This window comes from Pyxicephalus adspersus, chromosome 3 (assembly GCF_032062135.1).
Source record: "Pyxicephalus adspersus chromosome 3, UCB_Pads_2.0, whole genome shotgun sequence".
NCBI classification, from domain to species: Eukaryota; Metazoa; Chordata; class Amphibia; order Anura; family Pyxicephalidae; genus Pyxicephalus; species Pyxicephalus adspersus.
This window is the reverse complement of record NC_092860.1, coordinates 105,717,748-105,741,862: the sequence shown is the minus strand read 5'-3', so window position 1 is coordinate 105,741,862 and position 24,115 is coordinate 105,717,748. Positions and strand designations below refer to the sequence as shown.

The 24,115-nt window shown below is 36.0% G+C and overlaps 1 protein-coding gene across 3 annotated transcripts in view; it reads right to left on the bottom strand.

Moving 5' to 3' along the window:
- Positions 1-24,115, bottom strand: part of DCLK2 (doublecortin like kinase 2) — a 62,919-nt gene that overhangs the window by 12,431 nt on the left and 26,373 nt on the right. For 2 of the 3 annotated variants that reach the window (XM_072405900.1, XM_072405902.1), the window contains exons 3-12: positions 22,653-22,755; positions 22,306-22,401; positions 20,184-20,234; positions 17,433-17,527; positions 8,508-8,571; positions 7,633-7,741; positions 6,323-6,380; positions 4,184-4,303; positions 2,904-3,050; positions 92-225 (exon numbers count right to left, since the gene is read on the bottom strand). In XM_072405900.1, coding sequence (XP_072262001.1) covers positions 92-225; positions 2,904-3,050; positions 4,184-4,303; positions 6,323-6,380; positions 7,633-7,741; positions 8,508-8,571; positions 17,433-17,527; positions 20,184-20,234; positions 22,306-22,401; positions 22,653-22,755 — 977 coding nt within the window. The remainder of the gene's footprint in view (positions 1-91; positions 226-2,903; positions 3,051-4,183; positions 4,304-6,322; positions 6,381-7,632; positions 7,742-8,507; positions 8,572-17,432; positions 17,528-20,183; positions 20,235-22,305; positions 22,402-22,652; positions 22,756-24,115) is intronic. The other variant, XM_072405901.1, reaches the window with a different exon arrangement.

Below are 24,115 nucleotides of genomic sequence, written 5' to 3'. Positions count from 1 at the left end.
CTTTTCAAAAAAGCATAATTAATAATTCTACTTTTTGCAATCAAGATATAGTATATGACTAAACATACAGGCAATGGAATTAGGATCTTACCCGGTTTCTGCAATTATTTCTGGAGCGACATATGTTGGTGTACCACACACAGTGTACAGGGGACCATCCACTATAGTGGCCAAGCCAAAGTCTCCAAGCTTTAGAGATTTAGTTTTGTCTGGGTATTCACAAACCTGAATCATAAAACATTACCTTATCATCTAATTTTGTTTGAACATGGTTATTACAAATAGATATGTGTACTTGCCTGTAAATAGGCATAACAAACTGAAAAATCACAAGAAGTTCTAAAAATGTATAGCACTGTTATCACAGCCAGTGACTAGTAAATCTTTTTACGTTTTCACAACCAGCGCCTTGTGCCATAAGAATGTATTTATGTAACAAAAACCCTGAACACATTACTAGTTCTCAGATCTTACTGTCAGATTGATGTCAGATTAATGGATGCTGGTGGAAGAAAGTTGCAATTTTACACCACAGGCCAGCGCCAGTGTTATTTTCCTCTTGTTCTGTTTACATGCTAAGGAGAACACACAGATATACCATTTATTTTTTATAACCAAATCTATCTTGAGAGAAACAAGGGATTGGGTTTACCAATGAGTCACTGACCTAGTTCTTGAGTATAGTTACGGTTTTGACTTGATTGGCTGCATACATGTACATCAGTCATTCACTAAGTACTGAAGTCAAAGCACACATGTACCAAATACTATGACTGTATTTCTAAAAAATGTTTTAAATGCTTATACTAATTCTTCCTGGGCTACTTTTCAAAAAAATTGATTTTTTAAATAAAGTATTAAAAGAAACACACGTATGCTTCTATTTAAATTATTCATGTAATTTGCCAAAAAAAAAAAAAAAAATCGCCAACATTATAACCGTTTAATTTCTTTGAGAGAGACGATTAGAAGATTCTCTTAAGACGACTACCACAGGGCATCACTGCTGCACAGTTAAATATCATTAAAATGATGCTCAGAAAATCCAGATTATATCCTCTATAATGCCAATCATGTGGTATCAATTCAGGATTGTTCTCAAAATAATCCATTAAGGATTCCCTTCTAAAATGGTATTTGCTCCTATTTAGAACCAGTTATCTTCTTACCAACTGTCACTTTAGTTCAGTACTTTACCATAACCAAAGCTTATCAGGAGATCATTTCAGTCTAGTGTCCAGTCACGCAAAGACTAGAAACGTGCTTATAGACTTTTATACCTGATTCCTCCTCCATCAGCCTGTGTTACCTTATAGTGAATGTACTAAACATCTCATCAATGGTTTACTGAAAAGCCAATAAAACTGTATTGTCCAACCTCAACATGGAACATTTCAGCATTAGTTTTGTACACCATTAGTTCAGCATGGCTCAAAAAATAGTAAATTACTTTTGTACTTTCAGTATTGAACTGCTAAACCGCATGGTGCAATAATTATACCACTCATTAATCTGACTTTTTTCATCAAGTGCCTTTGCTTTTCCCATTATTTTTCACTATCCTACCCTGTTGCTTATGTTCACAATAAGGATTTTACTGTGTTTAGTTCATGCAGGGTTTATTCTGCATGACTAATTCAAATGGAAAACAAAAGAGAACAATGGAAATAAAAGCACTAAATATAAACCCTCTATATACAGAGGTTTCTTCAGCACCCATAATATCAGCATATTTTAATATTTTCGTTGCTCATACAATGTGGCACACCTTTGTTTAGACATGAACAATTTTAGCTGAGCAGTATCATTGAAAACGACTTCTACAACGGTAGAATTTCTGTCATAGCTATTGTTACTGAAAAAATTTTTTGTCAGTGTTAGATTTTTGACTCACATAAGATTGGATGGAAAAATAAGTTTTAGGGTATAAGCAAGCACCAACAACTTTATCTTTCCTCTTGAGATAATTGAGATAAACACTGAACACTTATTATCTAGCCAGCAAAAAGAAAAAAAAGTTGCACTGTTTCATCAATATATGTTAAAAACAAGTATCTTACAAATATATTGAAGCCTTACTACCAATCTGTGTGATCCCCGAGACATAAAGCGAGGAATACATGAGCAGGTAGACATGCTTAATTTGTCCCAAGACAGTAGCTCCTGTAGATTGGAGCGACCACATATCACTGAGCAGCCTTGACAAGGCAATATGGCTTCCACCTATTTTGCAAATGTATGCAACTAAATAATTTCTTTTCAATGCACTAAATGAACTGTTGAGGGTTGATCTTCTATACGATTTAGGGTGTCCACTTAGCATATTAGTCAATTGTCTCACTGCAGGGGAAAAATTTACCCAGCTACACCCAAACACACATAGGATTTCTGTTGATAGAAACAATCTTTCATAATTTTTTTTCAGTGACAGATAAACAATGAGCACTGTACACGCAGAACCATTCTGTTCAATGAAAAGGTAAGGGGGAGGACGAGCGATCTGTATCTACCTAGCACTACACTTGCACAGCTCCACAATACACTCTGTGTTATAACATTTTGCTGAATTTTATATACTATATTTTATATTCATAACAGTAGGGTTTTTTATAGGAATTTGGGTCTGCTCAACAAATGGGCACATTTTTATTGGTACTGTATAAACACTGATTTGTACACACACATTAATTTAGATGATATAAAAAGTAGGGATCCTAATTTCTAAAATTAAAATTGCAACTACTATAAATTTTAAGGATAAAAGTTGTAGAATGGTAGGTGATGGTCTTTTATTGTTATTATATTTAGTAATAATAGGTCTGTTTTTTTATTATTATCCTTATTTATTTACATTGACACATCATGCTATTCCTTCAGGTCAAATCACATCACTTGCAACTTACTAAAAGATTTTCTGGTTTGATATCTCGATGGACTATATGGAGGCTGTGAAGATACTTCATTGCACTTGCAAGATTGTAAACCATCGCACTTGCATCTCGCTCTGTATACTTTGTAGAAGAAGTGATTGCATCAAACAAGTCCCCACCCTAGAAGTAGGAGAAAGATGTATCTTAAAATGAACAAAGTTCTAGTAATGCATACACTATTATGTGTAAGATCAACTTTGAGAAAAATTGTATAAAATAGATATTGCACATAAAATGCGGAAGTTCTGTAGTTTTATGGGCTGAGAAACACAAATACTGGTATACACCCAAATCCAGATCCTTTTAAGCAGAAAAGCTAGACAAGAAATGTCTTAAAGCCAAAGCAAAAAACAAAATTAGAAAAGCCTAAAAATATAGATTTGGTAATGATGTAACAAACATGATAATGATTAGGGAAAAGAAAACAGAAAATAACTAACTCGGGTGAAAAACTACAATGGAAACTCTGATATTGTCTCCATAACTGGTTAAGCTTAGGTGCACACAGATGATTTTTTTCAGAGCTCCTGAACCCAGTATTGTCACCAATAAATTGTAAATGTGACACTTTCAACACCTTTACATATACCTATTGCATTGCAATGGACTGGAGAGACACATGTGGCTTCAATCAAGGTAAATACATAAAAAATTGTATGATCCTAAACAATTTTGGGACCTTCATGGATAAGATATTGGCCATTGATTGTGTGTACCCCCCTCCAATTTATAAAAAGGTTCCCTGGTATCTGACTTGCTAAAGAAGGAATGGGGTAAAATGTAGCTTGATGACATTTCCTTTTTTATTTGATACATGGCCCAATGGGTCCTCCAGACATCCTCAGCAGTTTTGCGATAAAATTAAAACTTCAAGTATGAACTTCTACAAATTTGCCCTTCCCTAGTGGGAACAATATGTGAACAATTTGTAGCTAATGCTCTAAACTTGTTTGATCAATTGCTTGTACATGCAACTAAGGGTAGCAATCACTGCAAATTTTACATATGTTTGCAAATAGTACATTTTTTCAGCCTATAACGCAATAAAGAAATAAAAGCCAACACATGTTTTTTTTTTTTTTAAATGGACTATAGTCAACCCCAGCAATGTTTAAACAAATGTGTTCTTACCCAGATACATCATAAATCCATTATTGGATATACTGTGAAATCCAATTTACAATCCTCTAATCTTATTATGGTCTCCACAGAATGCTCACACATGATTAATGAAATTGGAACAATCCTCTTACCTTGACTAATTCCATCACCAGATAAAGTTCTGATGTTGTGTCCATCTCTTCTATGAGCATAATAATATTGGGATGTTTAACCTGGCGCAGAATGGACACCTCATTCTCAATTAGATGTTCCTGTTTAAATATGACACATAATGGTAGTTTAAGGATGAACAACATTTGACACAATTACCAAGTGATGTAGTTTCTGAATGTATACACTTCTAACAACATTTATAATACTCCTTATTAATGGCTCTGATTTATTAAAGCTCTCCAAGGCTTGAGAGGATACACTTTCATCAGTGAAGCTGGGAGATCCAGCAAACCTGGAATGGATCTGGCCCAGGATTCAAACATTTTCATAGCAAACATAGCAAATAGCAAATTAATTTGAATTAAATCAATTCCAGGTTTGGTGGATCACCCAGCTTCACTGATGAAAGTGTATCATCTCCAGCCTTGGAGAGCTTTAATAAATCAGACCCAATGTCTCACAATTTTCAGGTGAGAGAATAGAGAAAATGCTAACTTTTCAACATTCTGTGAAGATATTGTATACCAGAGCTCTGCAGTATTAAAATGCAGATAGCACCTGCTAATCGGCTCTACATACTTTTTAAAAAAATAACTGTAACTAGTGTGTTAAAAAAAGTTCAACTGACACTCACGGTTGATAAAGCTTACAGTACTTACAGTATATGTGGTCTAACGTCATGTAAAACATACATGTAAATACAGATATCCCACAATGTTGTTTAATGATTTGATGATCTAGAGCAGCGGTCCCCAACCACCGGGCCGCGGCGGTGTTTTCAGTGGGCCGCGAGTAGACCTCAGTGTAACGCCCAGGTGGTTAATCCATTCTCAACATAGCAACTAATATCAACTTTCCATCCCTAATGCTGGAACAGTTTTGAACATTTTTATTACAGCAGCAATGCTTGGTACAAAAGAAAGTTTCTTTCCATACTAATTTGAATATCTTTTAGGGTGTCCAATAAACCCTGTGTATTATGGAGTACACTTAGGAGTACACTTTTATGACCTGGGGGAGATTGGCAGAAATTGATGTAAATGGCTGTACATGTTCACTGAGTAACTGCGTTTCTGTTTGTTTTCCTTTGTGTAAATATTCTCCATTGACATAAAAATTAAGGATAAACCCTAAAACTAACTTAAAAATACAGCTAATTACATATTTTAAATGCTTGTTTTCAGTTTTTTATTCCTTTTCCAAATAAATATTACTCGACTTTGAACTTGCTAAAAACTAACTAATTTATTCTCTAACACAGCCACCTCCTTCCTTGCATGTCACAGCCCTCTACTATTTTAGGAAGAATCGAATTACTCTCTGTGCCCTGGATCTATAATATCATATCCTAGGTAGCAAAGTAAGGGGGGAGTGATTAGCAGTCACAGAACTTTGGGATATATATACAGGGGGGCTTTTAAATTTTAAAAAACATGCATATATTTTGTTATGGAAACATAGATTTTTGGTAAAATATTTGGTCTGCATGCAATGGGCCTGATTTATTATTGCTCCTTAAGACTGGAGAGGATATACTTTCATTTATAAACTTGGGTGATCCAACAAACCTGGAATATAATGAACCAGATCCATGATTGCTGGATCACCCAGGTTCACTGATGAAAGTGTATCTTCTCCAGTCGTGGAGAGCTTTAATAAATCAGGCCCAATGGCCCTATGGAGAAGACCCTGCATGAGATCTACAACAGCTTATCTTGGGTTTCAAGGCTTATTACCTCCCAGTGTTCTGTGAAAGAGCCTGGTCATAATTTCCCCCTGCTTCTTCCTCTTTCCTTTCATTTCTCTGCCTGCTTTTTGCTTCTACTCTACTCAGCTCCTTTTCTTCTGCATTTTTGGACTGTCAAAGTGAACTATCTGTCACCTTATTCAAATGATAACTGAAGCTTGTGCATCTGGGACTGTAGTGGATCTTTTTACTATCTTTTCACCAGCTTCCTGTTAGTCTTTTGGATTATCCAGTTTCTAGAATAATGGGGTTGAGTTACAAAAGGCACTTAGGATGTTCACTTAGCAAAATATATTAGTTGTCCCATTTGCTCTTACTGTTCATGCATCTCCAATGGCATGGTATACCTATACATTCAATCAAAAATTACCTTTCCACAGCACTTTGCTTTGTCAATGATTTTTAAAGCAAACTCTTTTCCAGTTGACCTGTAGAACAAATCATTACACTGATGTTAGGTGTGACTTATACAGATGCATAAAATACAGAATATTAACTATTCTAAAGGAAAAAGAAGGGAGAATAAACTAATTATCTTTTTCAACTTTGGTTTTGTAACAGAACTTCCATTAATTATCACTTCTAAATTATGCTGTGTCAGAAGCTCGTTCTTACTGACTCACACCACTTTTTATATATAAAACAGCTGGTTTGACAATCACTTCTCTATAAATAGACAGAAATTTTAAAGTAATTGCAAACATGTACATGAAATTGGAATTTTTAGTTCCTTTTAACAATATCAAGTTGCCATGGTGAAGATAAGGAGTCTACCACTGATGGCCAAAAGAAATCATGCTGATAATAAACAGCAGTCAATGTTTCATTCTGTATAAATTTTACTGCAGAATTATAGAAGCAGTTCCAGGTACTCAGTGTGCTACTAATGCATTCCACCAAACTCAATGTACTGCGGCTATGTTAAAATTTAGAAATCACTTAATTCACCTTGGGGTTCCTTCCCACTAAACTACAAGCATCAAGGTGTATTGTGCTAATGCATGTTGCCATTAAATTTGAATGCCCTGCATACTGAAAGAATTTCACTTAACTGACTCGACTAGGACCCACAGGACAACACAAATATAGCATGTCTGAAAGTGCTGCAATGCAGTGAGTATAAATAGGAAGATGCTCTCTTTGAATGATGTGATTTCTGCATCTTGCTTTACAGTATGATTACAGTACCTTTCAAGTTAGAACTAACGCAGCTCATCAGACTTTTACTGGTAATCTACTTCCGCTACTTATATTTGGACAGTGGAGAAAAAATGAAAGCTTTTAAAGCCTTCTTTCTTTCTCCACTGTCCAAATATTGTCTTATATGTAGGCTTGGCAGATATATTGACGATCTATAAACTACATTTTCCCCATTCTCTCTTTCTTTAAACCATTTTCATACTTCTGCTACTTCCTACTGTGCTAGGTAATGTCTGCTTCCATTATCACAAAATCATTAATCATGTTGAACATCTTTCTAAATCAGAGAATGGGTGGGGACCAGATTTGGTAGTGTAAGTGTAAGTGTAAAGTTGGAAAAATTCCCAAAAATGACCAAATCACAGACAAGTACTCAGCAGGTAAGCATTATGAACTTTCCTTTTTAACTCTAGATGCCTTCAAATCATAAAGCATTATTACAAAAGACAAAGATAATGATTTCAACAAAATTTCTCTCACCTTTCAATACATTCTTTTACAACTGCAAAGTTGCCATCTCCAATTACTTTGCCTATTTTATATTTTTCCAGGATTATGGAAGCATCAGCAATAGTATTTCCATTCAGTCCTACAAAAAAAGAAGTCATGGTAATGCGATGTCCACATTACAGTTCTAAAAATACCAAGGGAGGACAATTTATTTATAGTCCACACCAAAGCACTGATTTGTGCTTGAAATTGAAACCATTCATACCCTGTATGTATTGCTATAATTGTGATAAAATTGCTTAGAAGACACCAGTGTAAGTAATTAATTCCTATTACTTGGGTATGTATGCAATGTAAATATACACAAGACCAGCCACCAGAGATAATGTAATGCCTGCACAGGGGTAACATCATCCAATGAATGAACAGGTTCGTCCTTTTCATGGAGGTCCGATATGGAGCTGCCGGTGAAGATGGCAGCACCCTATGAACGCTGCAGGCCAACTGTACAAGGTAAGTATGTGTCATAATTGGTGGTTATGTATGCTGTGCATACTTGCTGATTGTGTGATTATGCCTGAAAGTCAAGGTAGCATACATAAAAATGCCCTTAATATAATATATTATATAATAATTTAAAAAATTTGATGTGACAATGTAAAAATGTAATTAAGTGCCCTAACTACATCAATAATAACTTCAATTCAATATTACCTGGAGTGTATGGATTGTAGTGGACATTGTAATGGACACAACAAACTTTCAGACACTCTTTTCTAATATAGTGAACCTTTGATGACTGACTATATGAAATTAACTTGCTATATGGAGTTCACTACAATATTGATACATTGGTACACAACATTGGGAGGCATAATGTTCTTCTTCTTTCCCACTGAACCTACCTTCAGGACTATTCACATCAGGAAGACCATTTACATTAGAGATGGATCCAGAGTGAGGTGACATCTAAAGAAAACAAAACCTTTGTTACTATACTTTTCTTTGTTTATATTACCACTGGATAATTAGCTCTTTTATTCTGATTACATTGCTAAAATTTGAATCTCTGGACACACTGGGCCTTATTTATTAAAGCTCCCCAAGGCTGGAGAGGATACATTTTCATCAGTGAAGCTGGGAGATCCAGCAAACCTGGAAATGATCTGGTCCAGGATTCAAAACATTTGCTAGAAGAAATCCATTCCAAGTTTGCTGGATCACCCAGTTTTACTGATGAAAATGTATCCTCTCCAGTCTTGGAAAACTTTAAATAGTCAGGCACACTGCCTCCAGATTTTAGATTAGAATCTAAGAATATAATGGGAGATGAGAAAACAAAAGAAAAAAATGTCATAAAACAATGTGAGTTTAACAATGCTATATATTTTAAATTATTTCTGTATTTAAACGTTTTGCTTATATTGTTAATAACCACCCATATTCCTATTCTGGAAAAAAAATTATCTCAACTTCTTGTTAACTGCAGTATTATGATTAAGTGTCTGACCACAAGGCCTACATGAAGTATGACTAGATGATTACTCACATGTAAATGGACAAGAAAACACAATGTTAAACAGAAGAAATGCATTATTTTTCCAAGCATATAAAATAAATAAACCTTTTTAGAGTATAAATATAAGTGGGTAAGTTTTACTGCCATTGTAGTGAATATAATGTAAGTTTTGCCGTTATAGTCAATTATATTTATTATAACAGCTAGAAGAAAAATTTGATTACTTTACAACAATGGGGTACATAGCTATACCATGTTTAAAAGTAAAAAAGGCTATTTATTGAACAAATAATATAATTAGCTTGATGATACCATGCTAAAGTGAAGCATAAAAAATATGAAAAGTAGATGGTCTGTTATAAGAGGAATTTAATAGTGGCACATACATTTTTCTACATAAAGCCCTGACCCTTTGGCTCCATGGGCCTAAACATACTTGCTTGGGCACATTACACCTGCAAGTCTGCACATGAATTTGTGAAAAAATTCATAAAAATGTGAAAAAAATCTTTAAGCAATAATATCAAACCTATGGTTATAATGTGTACTGCCATCTTTATAACAACATTTATTCGGGCTATACTTTTTACCCCTGACTTGATTGTCCAAGGTTCTTAGAATAGGGTGGACTCCAATTGTCACCATCTACAGTGCAGGTCTGGTGGTCCTGCATTGTATATAACAATGTCAAAAAGCTTGTGAATGACAGGGCTGAGAGAGGATGTAAGATCTGGAGATTGGTCACAAGGGTTTGTGGAAACCTGACACATTAATAACCTTTAAACTTTTACAGAAAGCTTATTTATTTCTGCTGCCCGGAATGGGGCTTTAGAGATTGAGCAAGACTGATCATTTAAAAGCCACTCACTCTTGAGACAGCCTCTGTATTTTACCTATTTTTTGACACAAAAGCTTATTTGCAACCTACAGATGGTCCTATATTTCCAGGGTACTTAACCCCCCCTTATAGACTGGGCAAATCCAGTGTACAAATTGCTATTTGAACCTAATCCACCTGGAAGGGCCATCTCGGAGGTTTATAACAGAATGTTACTACAGTGCATAAAGCAGCTCAATAGGCCTTGTGAAATGAAACTTCTTTCCTAACAAATGCTTTCAGATCTATAGATCTGCTTTCAGACTCTTGCAGAAAAACTAAGATTTGTCTTCCAAATGGATTGGATAAAAATTTTTTTTGGAAAAGGAAAGATGCACTGGTCCCTTTTTTGACATATGGGGGTCTTTTATTGACGCTCTACCAGCTCATATGAACAGAATAGATACAGAAACCTAAACAGTCATCTGAACTATCTTCTTGGTATACCACCGGATTGCTTTCCAATGACCCAACGATGTGACATAAGATCACTGTAATATCTACTTTTTGTCCAATCACCAAACAGTAAACGTACTTTCCTGACACTTCTGCTGACACCATGCACATATGAGTAATCTCCGCCCCTCGCTCTCCATAAAGCCACTTTACCAAAGCAAAAAAATAAATTCCCTCTGCCGGTGTTCTTTTTCTGTCCTCGTTTCAGGACCAAGCATTTGTTTCCCCCTACCTCTCCCCCCCTGGTTTAGCCTCTCCAAGAGGGAAGTCCCATCGCGGATGGTAAATCCATCAAGTTTTGGGAACCCTGGTGCCAAGGGTATGGTGATATGGAGCTTAAATAGCCCTTTTGTTTTCAGTGCCTTGCACATGAAGCAAACTTCAACTCACAGCCATCATGCAAATGGCAGTAGTAGAGATAAATTTGAAGGAAATAATGTCTTTGCTTTCTGTTGTATCTCTTGGGCCATGTGCTTTATGGCTCCATGAAATTGCAGTCCAAGCCTCAAATATTAGGCATTGTATATACTTTGGTAGAATTTTGTTGTAACATTTTTGTACATACAATATGGCTTAGTGCACTGTTGTTCTGCCTGATGGTATTTTTTACCAGATGATTATTATCCTGTGTTATTTTGTGGGAAAACCTTGGAGTTTTTTTCTTGGTTATCTGTACATTTATTAAATCATTAGATGTTAGTGATTGCAATTTGCTATCATAACGCTGTTGATCTTTAAACTACTACAGCAGGGTGTATTTTGCTCTAGTAGCAGCCTTTGTTAGGCGACCATCACTGTCCTGCTTACAGCAGGCGCCATTTTGAAATACTTTTTTTGTTTTACTTCTTTGCAGCTGCTAAGCTGACTGGCAGGAAGTCGGATAGGAAGTTTTATTTGTAGGTTTTGGTTCTGCATAGGTACATATAAAAAAAAGATATATTATATATATATAGGGGATGGATTCATAAAATGGCTGCCAACTTTTAAAAAAAGAGTGTTTTGTTCTGTTGTGGGATAAAAGCCCCCCAAGAAAGCATACCAGGAAGTCAGAGTATGCTTCTCTCCAGCTCAGTCTGCCATGCCTCAAATAGAGGGAGTGTAACAAAGGATATGTCTCCAAGTAGGCCAGTGCCAAAGGGAGCTAAGGCTTCCTTAAAGCAATGTGCAATTTGGCAATGCAACAAGGCATTTATTCCACTGACCATCACACTGACTAGCAATGTACAATTTGTGCCTCTCAGGTCAGCTAACACAGTCACCAGTTAATGTTTTGGCTTTTTGTAAAGGTGTTATTCTACCCACGGGCAGCAATGCAACCAGGCATTTATCCCACTGACCATTACACTGACCAGCAATGTACAATTTGTGCCTCTCAAATCAGCTAATTCTGACACCAATTATTGTTTTGGCTATTTGTAAAGGTGACATTCTTCCCACTGGCAGCAATGCAACAAGTCATTTATCGCCCTGACCATTACACAAGCGTACAGTGATCTGTGGATGTGTGGATTGTGACAATGGTTCCTTAAGACTCACAAGTTGTTTTAGTAGCTTTCCCCATCTCAGGTTTAGAAAGATGGATTTAGGCCATCAAGCAAAGATAAATCTCCTGCCTATTTTAAGTCAGTCCGCAGATCACTCTGCCATTGAAGTATGCTGGGCGTGTGGCACAAAGGCCTTGCCCTTCAAACTTATCTTTGCACCTTGCTTTAAAGAAGCAATTAAAGATAAGGAAGCACAACTAAGCCGTGCATTATGTCTGCACCAGATATTCCCCTGCCTGCCTCTCAAGCACAACCTCTTTGGCGAAAAAAGCATCCCAGAAAGTCAAGACACCTGGCTTCTCCCAGTCCTATTCGTCGATCCTCTAGAAGAGGACGAGGGGCAATAGAAAGTTCACCCTGTGAAATTACTAATAGAAAGGGGTCACTCTCTCATTTCAGAAGCAAATCAGTGGAGCACCCGGAAAAGTTGGGCATGTGGCACAAAAGCATTACCATCTAAGCGAGTATGTGCAATATGGTTTAAAGAAGCAGGCCGAGATAAAGTGAATCAAGGCTAGTAAGAAGTTGCCGTCAAGTCACCTAAAGAAGTTATCCTACATTTTAGAAGGAAAGTCCAATTATTTTCCATTTAGGATCCTCTGGGATCAGTGTGTAGATGGAGACTTGAAGCGAATCTTCACCACAACAGGTCTGGTTGTTGCCCAGCAGTAGTGTCGCATTGTTGAGGTGGGCATATGAACAGGTACTGTATGCTGCCCAGATCCTATTTGGAAGAAGGTATAGAGAGGACAGGGGGCAAGTTGCCAAGATGTGGCATAGGCATCAGTGACTCTTTTACATAACTGTGCAGGAGGCAAGAAATTTGTTAACCCTTAGTAAATGGAAACTAAAAATTCCAGGTTCTGTAGTCAGACAGTCTAAAACGAGCCTAAGGAAAGCCTTTTGAGGGTGTATCCATTCAGACGAAGAGATAGAAACAAGATTGTCCAGGTTTCTGGAATTTCGAAAAGGACGTTGACACCCTCAGTGATTTCAGTCAGGTAACAAGGTTACCGGATAGAGTTTTTGTCAGGCTCCCTGAGATCCTGATACGTTAAAACAACAGTTCCAAGCGATTCACAAAAGTGCAATGCGCTTCTATCTTATGTGCAAGGAATGGGACAAGCAGTGGTGCTACTTTCAAAGGGAGAGCAAGAAAGAGGCTTATTTTCCAAACTTTTCATAGTAAGGAGATCTCTGGTGGGTTTAGGTCAATTCTGAACCTGAAGGATTTAAATCCCTTTTACACAGGAAAGTTTTGCATGATAATTATGCAGATGACCTTGTCAGTCATTTGTCTGGCTCATTGGATGATTTCAATAGATCTAGCAGAAGCTTACAGGAATATTTCAATTGCAGAATGCCACCAGACATTCTTCCTGTCTGCTATGTTTCCAACACCTTCAGTTCCCATGTCTACCCTTCAGTCTTTCTAGAGCTCCAAAGATGTTTAATAAAACATTTGTCACAGTGATAACCTTGCTGTGGTTCAGGGAGTCAGCCTATGTCACTACTTGAATGACGTTCTTTGCTGACAATATCCAAAACCAAGTGGAGAGTCACAAGAAGACAATTCTGCAAACTCTGACTCAATTCTGCAAACTCTGAACTATCAAAAGAGTTAGTTAGGGCCTATGCAGGGAATAGAAATTTGAGGATAATATTCATTACGGTGAAATTTAGAAGACTTTTGCCTTCGTACAAAGTAGCACAAATGATGGTGTGAGCTCAAAACGTTTTAGAGGGGTTGACACTGCCAGCGAAGGAATTATTATTATTATTTTAAGATAATTATGCAGGTCAGATCTTCTACATTGCTAGACAAAGTGGAACAAAGATTGTCTATTTCCATCAAGTCACAGTCAGGTGTTTTGTTTTTCATGGACAAAGAAGCATCTCAAAGAAGCAACTTTTCTGTCTCCCTAACCACCAGCCTAAAATCTGTTGGGTGATTATATGAGCAGATCATTTCATAACCACAAGTGGCCTCTGGGCTGACAGAGTTTTTCAAGTCGATAGACCTGCTTGCATCTCCAGTTATGTTCAAGTGCCAGCAAATACTGGCCGTAACCCTGGCACGAGAAAATTGATTTTTTTCCCCCTAAGTTTTAGAACCAATAGCACTGATCTTTCGAAGTCTTCTGAAGAAAGGAAAGGATTTAGAAAAAGCAAAGGTAATTATTTTCCATTGGCAGAAATTGGAAAGGTCTTAACTCTAATTATAATTGGCTACTCCTTCTATTCTTTTATGCCAGGACAAACTTTTCCATGGCCGTTGGCAGCATTCTATCTGACTGCCCAGCACTGAATGCCACCTGGCTGGAAGGCAGAGGCTCCTAGCAACTGTTTATTCTCTGTGGTGGCAGATATGCTCAAAACTTACAAACATCTATAAATAGATGCCACAATATTTTATTTGTATAGCAGAAATCAAGGATTTTCTTGGTTAACCCATCACCAGCACAGGTTCCAGAATGTTTTGCATTCAGCTTCAGAACACCTGCAGGGCAGAGGGAGGTTACTTTGCTATTGTTATTGCTTTGATAAAGTGGTCCTGTGGAGAGCAAGGGGCAGAGCTTACATGTGTGCATGCTGTCAGGAGAAGTTTACAGGAAAAGAAAATTACAGGTAAGTATGACAACAATTTTCCGTTTTTATTTATTTACAGATACACTGTATTGAGAACTACATATATGTGGTCACAGAAATGCTCTATTTTTTAATGTTATAACACAATTTCTAGCAAGTTTTTTTCTATAGCTTTCCATTCTTTGTGTATTGTTATGGTTTTATAATCCTCCAGTATTAAACTTTATTAAAAAAAAAAAAGAACTCACATACATTTATTTGCATTTAGCTATTTGCCTGGGGTTTCAGAGACAGTTCCATTTTTTTCCGTTATGCCTAAACTATCAAGATGTTGCAGAGAGCACAATTTGGAGTTCTTCAGTTATGTAAACTTTTCCTGACATTCTATAAAAAACAGCCAGAAGGCTTTTGAACTGTAAATAAAACAACAATAATGCATCCTACAAAGCAGATAAAGAAGGTGGTCATGGTGGAGACCTCCACTCTACTACAGTGCAGACAGATGACCTTTTGTTTTAGAGAAAAGAAACAGTCAACTAGCATAAATCTGGATAGGAATCATTTATATAGCAAGCAAAACTGTTCTGACAAGCAAAAACATATGATTTATAGCAATGCTGACAATAGAAATATGCTGCCAAAGAGCAAAAATGCTACCATCTAATTATTTGTTTGGCTCATATGAATCACAGAAATCAACAAATGAAAACTTCACTAGATAAAAGCAACAATGAAAACATCAGACTATGTTCAGGTTGACTATTAGAGCTTTTCCTAAAGCCATTTCATATAAGTATATTTTTTGTTCAAGCATGTAAGAATTAAAATAATAACCCAGGAAAGCAAAGGGACAAAATGGTATCAAAACACAAAATTTCAGTACCATGGGCTCACTGGTTAGTTCAATAGGCCAGAGTCCCAGAATTTTTTTTTTGAGAGGACTAGAAATGATGGTGAGAAAAAAAAGAAGAAAATGTAGCCTTATTCTGTACTGAACGCAATCTGGTTTAAGTGGAAAAGTAAAAAAATCATAACTGCTGCATTCTTTCTTTTTATAAGACTAAACTTAAAACAGTGTTCATGCCATATGCATTAAAATTTACATATTCCTTCAAGCATGAAATACATTTTAACTTAAACCACCAATTATTCATGTAGCTGCAGTTACTGTGGAGTACGAAATTTTCAATTTTTGCAATGTGGTTTTCTCAGTTTTATTTTTTTAACATTCTTTATTTATACCAGAGTGAAATCCTGTCACAACTGTGATACAGGAAAACATTACATGCTACAACCAAAAATTTATCAGTATCCCTAATTAGAAAACCAGTAAATACTCATAAAACAAAGTTTTAATGGTGGTTTTAATTAACCAAAGGAGGAAACAACAGGCCCCAAAAGACAAAATTTAACAGGGCAAGCACCATGGGCCCGATTTGTTAAAGTTTTCCAAGGCTGGAGAGGACACACTTTTTTTTTGTGAAGCCGGGTGATCCAAAGAGGTAAACAGGTATGGTTAAGGGATCTCCTTAACCTGAAAGGACAAGCGTCAAGTACTCCCACACACTTCCAGCTGGTAGTGTGATTGGCAACAGGGAATTGTCTGCCCTGAAACACGGGTATTTTGTGGGCATAAATCCATCACAATAACATTGCTCATCTCAAAAGCACACAATGAAGAGATAAATAGTGTGTCCATAGGGATGCCTATCTGCAGGTATTACTTTACCAAAAAACAATAAATGTTAGACTCCCAATGGTGCAAGGAAGAAAAATTAGCATGGCTGAGAGCACTGTCTGCTGCATGCAACATGCACTCGCTGAGCTCATCATTGACCCTGGGGATGCATAGGTCTCTCTGGGTGAATACTGAACCAGTGTCCACTGAAAGCAGATCCAGACTCAGGGTGAAAAGAAATGGAACATGTGACGAGGAGCAAAAAAAGTAGCAGAGCCCTTCTAGACAATAAGGTATAGAGTAAAAGGGTGCATCAATGCTCAGCAGTGCAGTGTGTTTTGACAATCAGGAAGGATTAGAAGTATTGGCTCTATTACAGTCTATTGGATGTTGTTCCCATGCCCTAAACAGATTATCCCTCTGTGACTGTGAAATAGTGTATGTAGTAAATGAAGTCACATGGCCTAGCAGGGAAACCCATTTTGGCCTTTTGTGAACACTTTATAGAGCAAAGTCTGGTCTTGCCATAAAGACAATTGAAAATATCCATAACAATCTCCCTGAGCTTGGAAGGTGAAGGCAAACCTTTAATACAAATAATGCTTCTTTGTTTATGGTCCTCCAAGTCCTTCAGTTACTGTTGAATCCAGATAAAATGGGTCGGAGTAGCAATGCTTAATCCTCCAGGAATGTCTGGTGAGGGTAAAATGGAGCCCTCAGGATTACTTTCTACTGAGAGACTTACTGGGAGAGCTTAGTTCATTTCCCATTGGCTCCCCTCAAATATCCTTACGTTTTCTTTATAGCTCAGTTCCTTTCTCCCAACAGGGAACTGGCTGTCAGCCAGCTTTCTAATCTCTAACGTAAGCACAGAGTATGTGCACAGGAGGACTGACTTAAAGGACTACATTGCTTATATTCAGAGCATTGAGGGTGAACTGCTCCTCAGTTGGTGTAACTCCAGAGGTCTGTGAGGATTTTTTTATTTTTTACTGCTTTATAGTTATATGTAAACAATTAAATGCCTGTAGCCTGAACATAGTTCTAGTTTAAAGCCCCCATGCTCCCTGTAGCATTTCATTAAACTTCTATACCAATTTAGATTTGTACTGTGTTAGTAGTTAAAAAAAAATTGTGGGACTGGAAATACCAGGTACATTTTCTTACCTTTAGGCCTCGGAAACTTCCTGGACTGGTTGGAGATGAACAGGAGGATTTTGTGGATTTTGGAGTGGATAACTGGCTGCTTGGTGTTCCATTTACTATAACATAAAATAAATAGTTATAGAAATCTGATATCCTAAATACCATAAAAACAAATCATACAAATTATACATCACTGGTTCTTTCACAAATAAATATATGGATTGCTGTTCCTTTTCAACGTAGCAACATTTGATACATACAGTACTGTAAGCTGATGTGATTTATGTTCTGAGGATGATTAGTACTATTCCAACATTAATATTTTTTGAGATATACAGTTTAAATGTTAGGAGATGATACAAAGTTTGATACTGTCCTGTTTTCTTGTTTGTTGTAAATGATACTGGTCTTTAGAACAAAGCAAAGATCTGCCAGTGGTCTTTTTTTTAATTACCATGACTTTGGTAAACTAGTCAAAGTAAATCTGATTGGTTGGAGCAAGTTACTTTATTTTATTTATCATTGTTGCCCTTTCCCTATTAAAAAAACAGTAATGTTTAATGCACGTTACTAACTTAGATACAACGGATGATCAACATTTAATCGGAAATAAGCCAACTGTCAAATCTAGTGCATGTCATTCTAATAGTAAATGTACAACTATATTTTTGCAGTACTTTGAGGTAAATTCCTAACCCATAGCAATATTTGTTCAAAATCTTACACAAAACTGACTGAAGATAGAAACTTTGAAAATAAGTCATTATCTTGGTTGCAAAGCTCTTACGGTGTTGTGAGAGTGAAATTTCAAGGTCTATATTCTTAATACAGAGTGTGGCTACTGTATAATCTGGTCTCAGTTCAAGTTCACTGCTCCCTAAGCATTTATGTGCTTTAGTATTAAGGAATGACAGCATATTTATTAGTGGGGATATTTTAAAAGACATAAATAAGATTGTTTTAAAAAGAACTGTATTTCCCATTGCTTTCATTGCATTTCTAGTTTTCAATGATACATGTACTCTAGAGGGACATAGGGTACAGTGAAGGTGTATGATAGATGTTTCTGAACTGTGATCGGCCAGCGTAAATAAGTTGAGGAAAAAAACGGATGTGTAAATTGAAAGAAAAAAACAACCCAACCTACTGGGGGAGTAAGGACACCTAACACTGTATTTATTATCCACGGTAAGAATGAAACAATTGCTGCATGCTGGTTTCACGGAACCAAACAAAATAAAATTCTATCAAGGGATCCCACAAAAGAGCAGCACCATGAAATTCAACAGATTGAATGCTTTTTATTTTTATATTAAAACTGTATTTGAACACAACCTCCAGTCTTAAAAAACAATGTTAAGATTGTGTCAAATGCAAGAATACAGAAAATAAATAAAAACACCCTAAGATATATACATAAGGAATCATTCCCTATATTAATATTTATCAGTAAGATGTCAACAATACTTATCCATTTCACAAAAATACATACAGAGAAATACAAAGATCTATGTCTGCTATTAATGTATGTACAATTTACTAATTTTTTTTATATATAGTTGATAAGGGTTGATAAGGGATAAGGGTTGATTTATAGTTGATAAGGGTTCTTAGTGTTTATTAAACATTGTTCGGTGAATACTGTGTAATGGGTGGTCCTGACACATATTTCAAGATGTTCACACTGAGTTTGAAGGTGCAAATATGTTATATTGGCAGTTGAAAAAGGGTAATGATATTTATATGTTTAACTTGCATTTCTGCATCTAGCAAAAATAAGATCACATTGTAAAGGGAATCCTAAATAATTCCTAATGAGACATTTTTGGGCAGTTTAGGTAATTACCATATGTTCATCTAAATTATGTGTGTTTTGGGAATGACACAGTGGGCCTGATTTAATAAAGCTCTGCAAGGCTGGAGAGGGTATACCTTCATCAGTGAAGTTGGGTGATCCAGCCAACCTGGATCTGGTCCAGGATTGAAAACGTTTGCTAATATTAAGTGACTTAAAAAATCAATCCCTATTTAATGTACAGCGCTGCGTAATATGTTGGCACTATATAAATCCTGTTTAATAATAATAATAATAATAATAATAATTCCAGGTTTGCTGGATCACCCAGCTTCACTGATAAAAGTGTATCCTAATAAATAATAATGTTGACCACTGATCTGACTACTGCTAATTGGAAATTTACATTGTGTATAAAAGAAAGTCTTGACACCACTCATCTTCCACTTTTCTTTGGAAAAAACACTCACAGTATATAAACTGCATTTTTTGTATTTGCTGACTTGGAAAAAAAGATGATGACAGGTTCTGGTGGTGTAGCAATGTAAAAAAGTGTAAAATAGACAGGCACATTTCTCACATTATTTTGCAGGTACTTAGCTTATCTATGGTCAGGCTTATAAATATGTTAAAGACAGAGGCTGATTTCTGAAAACTGGACTGTTAACTGGACAGTCACAACCAGATTTCTATTTTATTCTACTAGTGCAGTTTTGAAAATAGTAATATCTTATTTGCTTTTATTCTTGTTCTCATAAATCAGCTCCTTGATATTCCTGCATATGCTATGTAAAGCAGCCAGTAAATGGTAAAGTTTAAAAATTGATAAACTCCACCATCCTATAAATAAAGAAAAGCATGTTTGAATGATTAAGCTTACATGAAGAGGACAGCAAGTTTATGAAGCTTGACAAAGACGAGAATTGGCAGGTAAGCTGATAAAGCCAAGAGAGAAAGCCACAATCTGAATGGCTCACCTGGGGACCTTGCTGTGGAATAGGCACTGGAGTAGTAGCCAGTCCTCCTTACTGCATTCATTTTACAATAAGGGTAAAAACATTAAGAGAACACATTAAATTAGCATGCTATATCTACATATCTATTTTCAATTAACAACTGTAGTATACTCAGCAATGATATCCTGATTGCTGTAGTGAATTTGATGTTTTTTTTTACTGATACATAGATGTAGAAGTCCTGTGAAACCAAATATTAAATGGATAATTTCAATAACTGTATGTGTTACCCATAGCAGCCAATAGTAATCTTCCTTTCAATTTCTTCTAGGGAGGGTAGAAATATGAATTCTTATGAAAGTAGAGTTATGAATTCTGACCCTAATTGGTTGCCATTGACAGCACATGCAGGAATTACAGAGACTATTTATTACTTGAAGCAGAATATTTTTAATAGTTACCATAACTTTTGGGTAATAAACTATTTGTTTTCATATGCTCTTGACACATACACCTCTATTATGTCCATAGAACAATGGAAAGTATATTATTCTTATATAATGGAAGTATATTACACTCAGATAAATAAAGGAATTGTAAAGTGTAGATATAATAACAGCCTCAGTGTGATCCAACAATTACATCACAAAATTTACAATTTATGTAGAAATGCAAAAAATAATCAGATGAAATATGGTTAATTTAATTTTTAGTACAGGTCACATATCAGCTATGCGCAAAGATCTGCATGAGCTCTTATCACAATGCTCCCATCAGCCCTTGCCCTACCATTGATGTAGGTGGAATTGGAAAGGTGCCTTATCACTCCCTGACTATAGTGTTGTATACTGAAAAAAGGGTCAGGTTAGGCATATTGTGGCAAATGATATGCAAAGTGTCACAACACTATCTGAAATTTGCCAGCAAATATGCAGCACTGTCACCTCAAGGAAAGAAAGTGTCCTGTACAGAACTGAAATTTCAAGATTAAGGCTGATGACGTCAGATGATTCTTGTCTGATTATCACTTCAGAGCTAGTATCGGACAAGAATCAGGCGTGTATACAGTGCTCCTTCTACGTTGTTCTACGTCCGTCCTGGCGGATCAACTAATGATGAACGACCTTAATGCAAGTGAGAAGGAGAGAGCGCAGCAGGGTTCCGCTCGCTTGTTCTTCCCCCTTCGCTCTCCAAAAAACTGAACGATGCTGTATGTACAGCGCTTGTTCATGCATCTTTCAGTCTTTTGTTGTTGGAAAGGATCGTGAAAGATCCTTTCCAACGACAAAAATCTAACGTGTGTACGTAGCCTTACTGATAGGTATTACATAATATGAAGATATAAAAATATTTTCAGTAGTAAAAAAATAAAGCGCTTTCTACTTTAAGTGCTTCCATTTTAAAATTAGCCTTTTACATATATTTTAATATAAGAAGAGGAGCTACTACAAGCTATCTTAAAAAATGGTAAAAAAATTGAAAACATTAAAATTAAAATAGGCAACAAACTATATGTAAGGATTGAATATTTGTTTTAAGCTGAACTGTAGGAATATTACTTTAAATTAAAAAAATTAACCTATAACCACCGATGATATATAGACAGTATATCCCCCGTGTGTGCACCAATCAATATGGTAGGTACATCATCAATGAGCTGCTCCTGTTCAGAGCTGTGAATGGACCCCAGCAGTTCCTCTTATTTAAATATTTTATTTTATTCTTATGTGGAAAACCTTGGTGAAGCAGATACAATACCTGCATAAGAAAAAAAGGCTAACATTTACTGGTCTCTATTACAGAAAAAAACTGAACAGAGGCAACATTGTTCTAAATGTAGTTACTGCACAGAATTTTTAGGAAAATACACAATAGGCACCAACATTCAACTGAGAAAACACATGATTTTTAAAATTAGGCAATATTTGTTTAGACCAGATTTCAACTTTTAAAGGTCTAATTATTAATATATTAAACAAGATTCACACAGATTTCACCCAAGGTTCACACATATTACAACTGGAAAAATAATTATATTCTAGGTGAAAGTTGTAGGAGTCTTGTGTGAAAACCTTCATAAATCAATTCTCTTGCTTTTTTATATTTAGGAAGATGAAGCTCTGATTGAAATCAATGTTCTTACTTGTTGCTGGAGATTTGCTGCGCCGTGTTGAAGATGGACTTTTTGAACCAGATTGCCTTGCAGAGCGGGAATATGATGTTTTTAAAACACGACATTCTGAAACAAAACAAAAAAACACTGATACTCACTAATACCCACTTTCCTGGCAAAGGTTAACAGACTGCAATGGTATTACTTCTGAGAAATATAGTAAGTCACTGTGACATGGTAAAAATGGTTAGTAAAATAATTAAAGAATACTCTTAATCATGACAGATGTTGGTAGCCATGACAAATATTCTACATACAGCATTGAAATCTGGACAGCACACAAAAACAGAGAATATAAATTTGTGAACTGCAATTACCACCATGATCCAGAACAAAGTCATCTTGTGCATATCGGTATTTATCTGGTCCACAGGCAATAAACACATCATCATCACCAAAGAAGTCTTGAAGACATGTAACCTAATGAAATAGATAAAATAAGTAATTACTAATACATTTCAAAAATTCAAAGAAATGGGAACATGCTTTTTTTGTGTTCACTTATAACAGACACAACCATACAAAGAACTAATTCATCCTCTAGTGTGAGTAGCTGTAAAATTGTGACCTCTCTTTGAATGAACACTTTACATTGTAGCTAAAAATGTTTCATCCATTGCCTATCACTTTCATTGTAAACATATTGTGTTAGTATTTAGCCTTGAATATTTTATAACATTGTCGCTCAGGAGACCATTACATTTCCGTGGAATAACTCAATAATTTTTATAGTTTGATTAGATAGTTCTAGCATAAAAATGATGAAGCTTGCTTCAAATCATAAGTAAAATGTTTTCAGGATATTTTTAAAGAAAACATTCAGGGTCCTTGCTTTAATAAGGTATACATTTTTACATACCAATAACCCACACTGGCTGGATGTTTTCCAGAGATTAAATTTGGGGTAGAGCCAGACAGACAAGGCTGTAGTTAGCTGCTTAGAATATGTGCAAACTAACAAATATAGTATTGTGTGATAGCCTATACGGCTTCTGTTAGTTATGAGCTCTTCTGTTATAGATTGAAAAGACCTTCCAGCTTTGCCACCAGTTGAATCACAACATTTTTTTGCAGTGTAACCCTCCAAATTAGGATTATTCAGGCCATCAAGTGATCTAGTTTGATATGTACTGTCTTGTAAAAAAAAATTTCAGATGAAAACAGTCCCCGTGGGCTAGCCAACAGCTTGTTTTTACAGTAACAAAAGGGGAGCAGTCAAACCTTTCCATATCATTTGGACTGATGTAAAATTGCACAACATTTGTAATGTAGATATTTATTTCTGTGCAGTAATTTTGTGCCAATGTTACTTGTAATGTGTGACAATTTGGCTTTTACCCCTTAATTATTAGTCCACTGAAAACTGATTTTAGGTTTTAGTAGATAATGGTCTGCTAAACAATGATCTGACAGGGGCTTAATGTGTATGGCACCTGCACTTGAGTTTTTGAGACTATCCACCTGCTACGGCCAGTAGTAGGGTAATTCCACTTCCCTGTTAACATTTTTCCTATATGGGGAATATACCAGGAGGAGAAGGAACATACAAAGGTGGGTGGGAACACTGAAAATTCCCAAGTTCAGGAATGATGTCAGACAGATTCACTGTATCCAAAAGATAAATATACTGGGTTGACGCGGCATACCAAAGATCAGTGTTTTCCCAAGTATTTGAAGCCTTTGTTCCTATACATAAACATAGTTTTTCATGACATTACATTGCTGCAGTAAATTAAGTATATCTCTTAATATGAAGGACACATGATTATTTCTGTAGCTG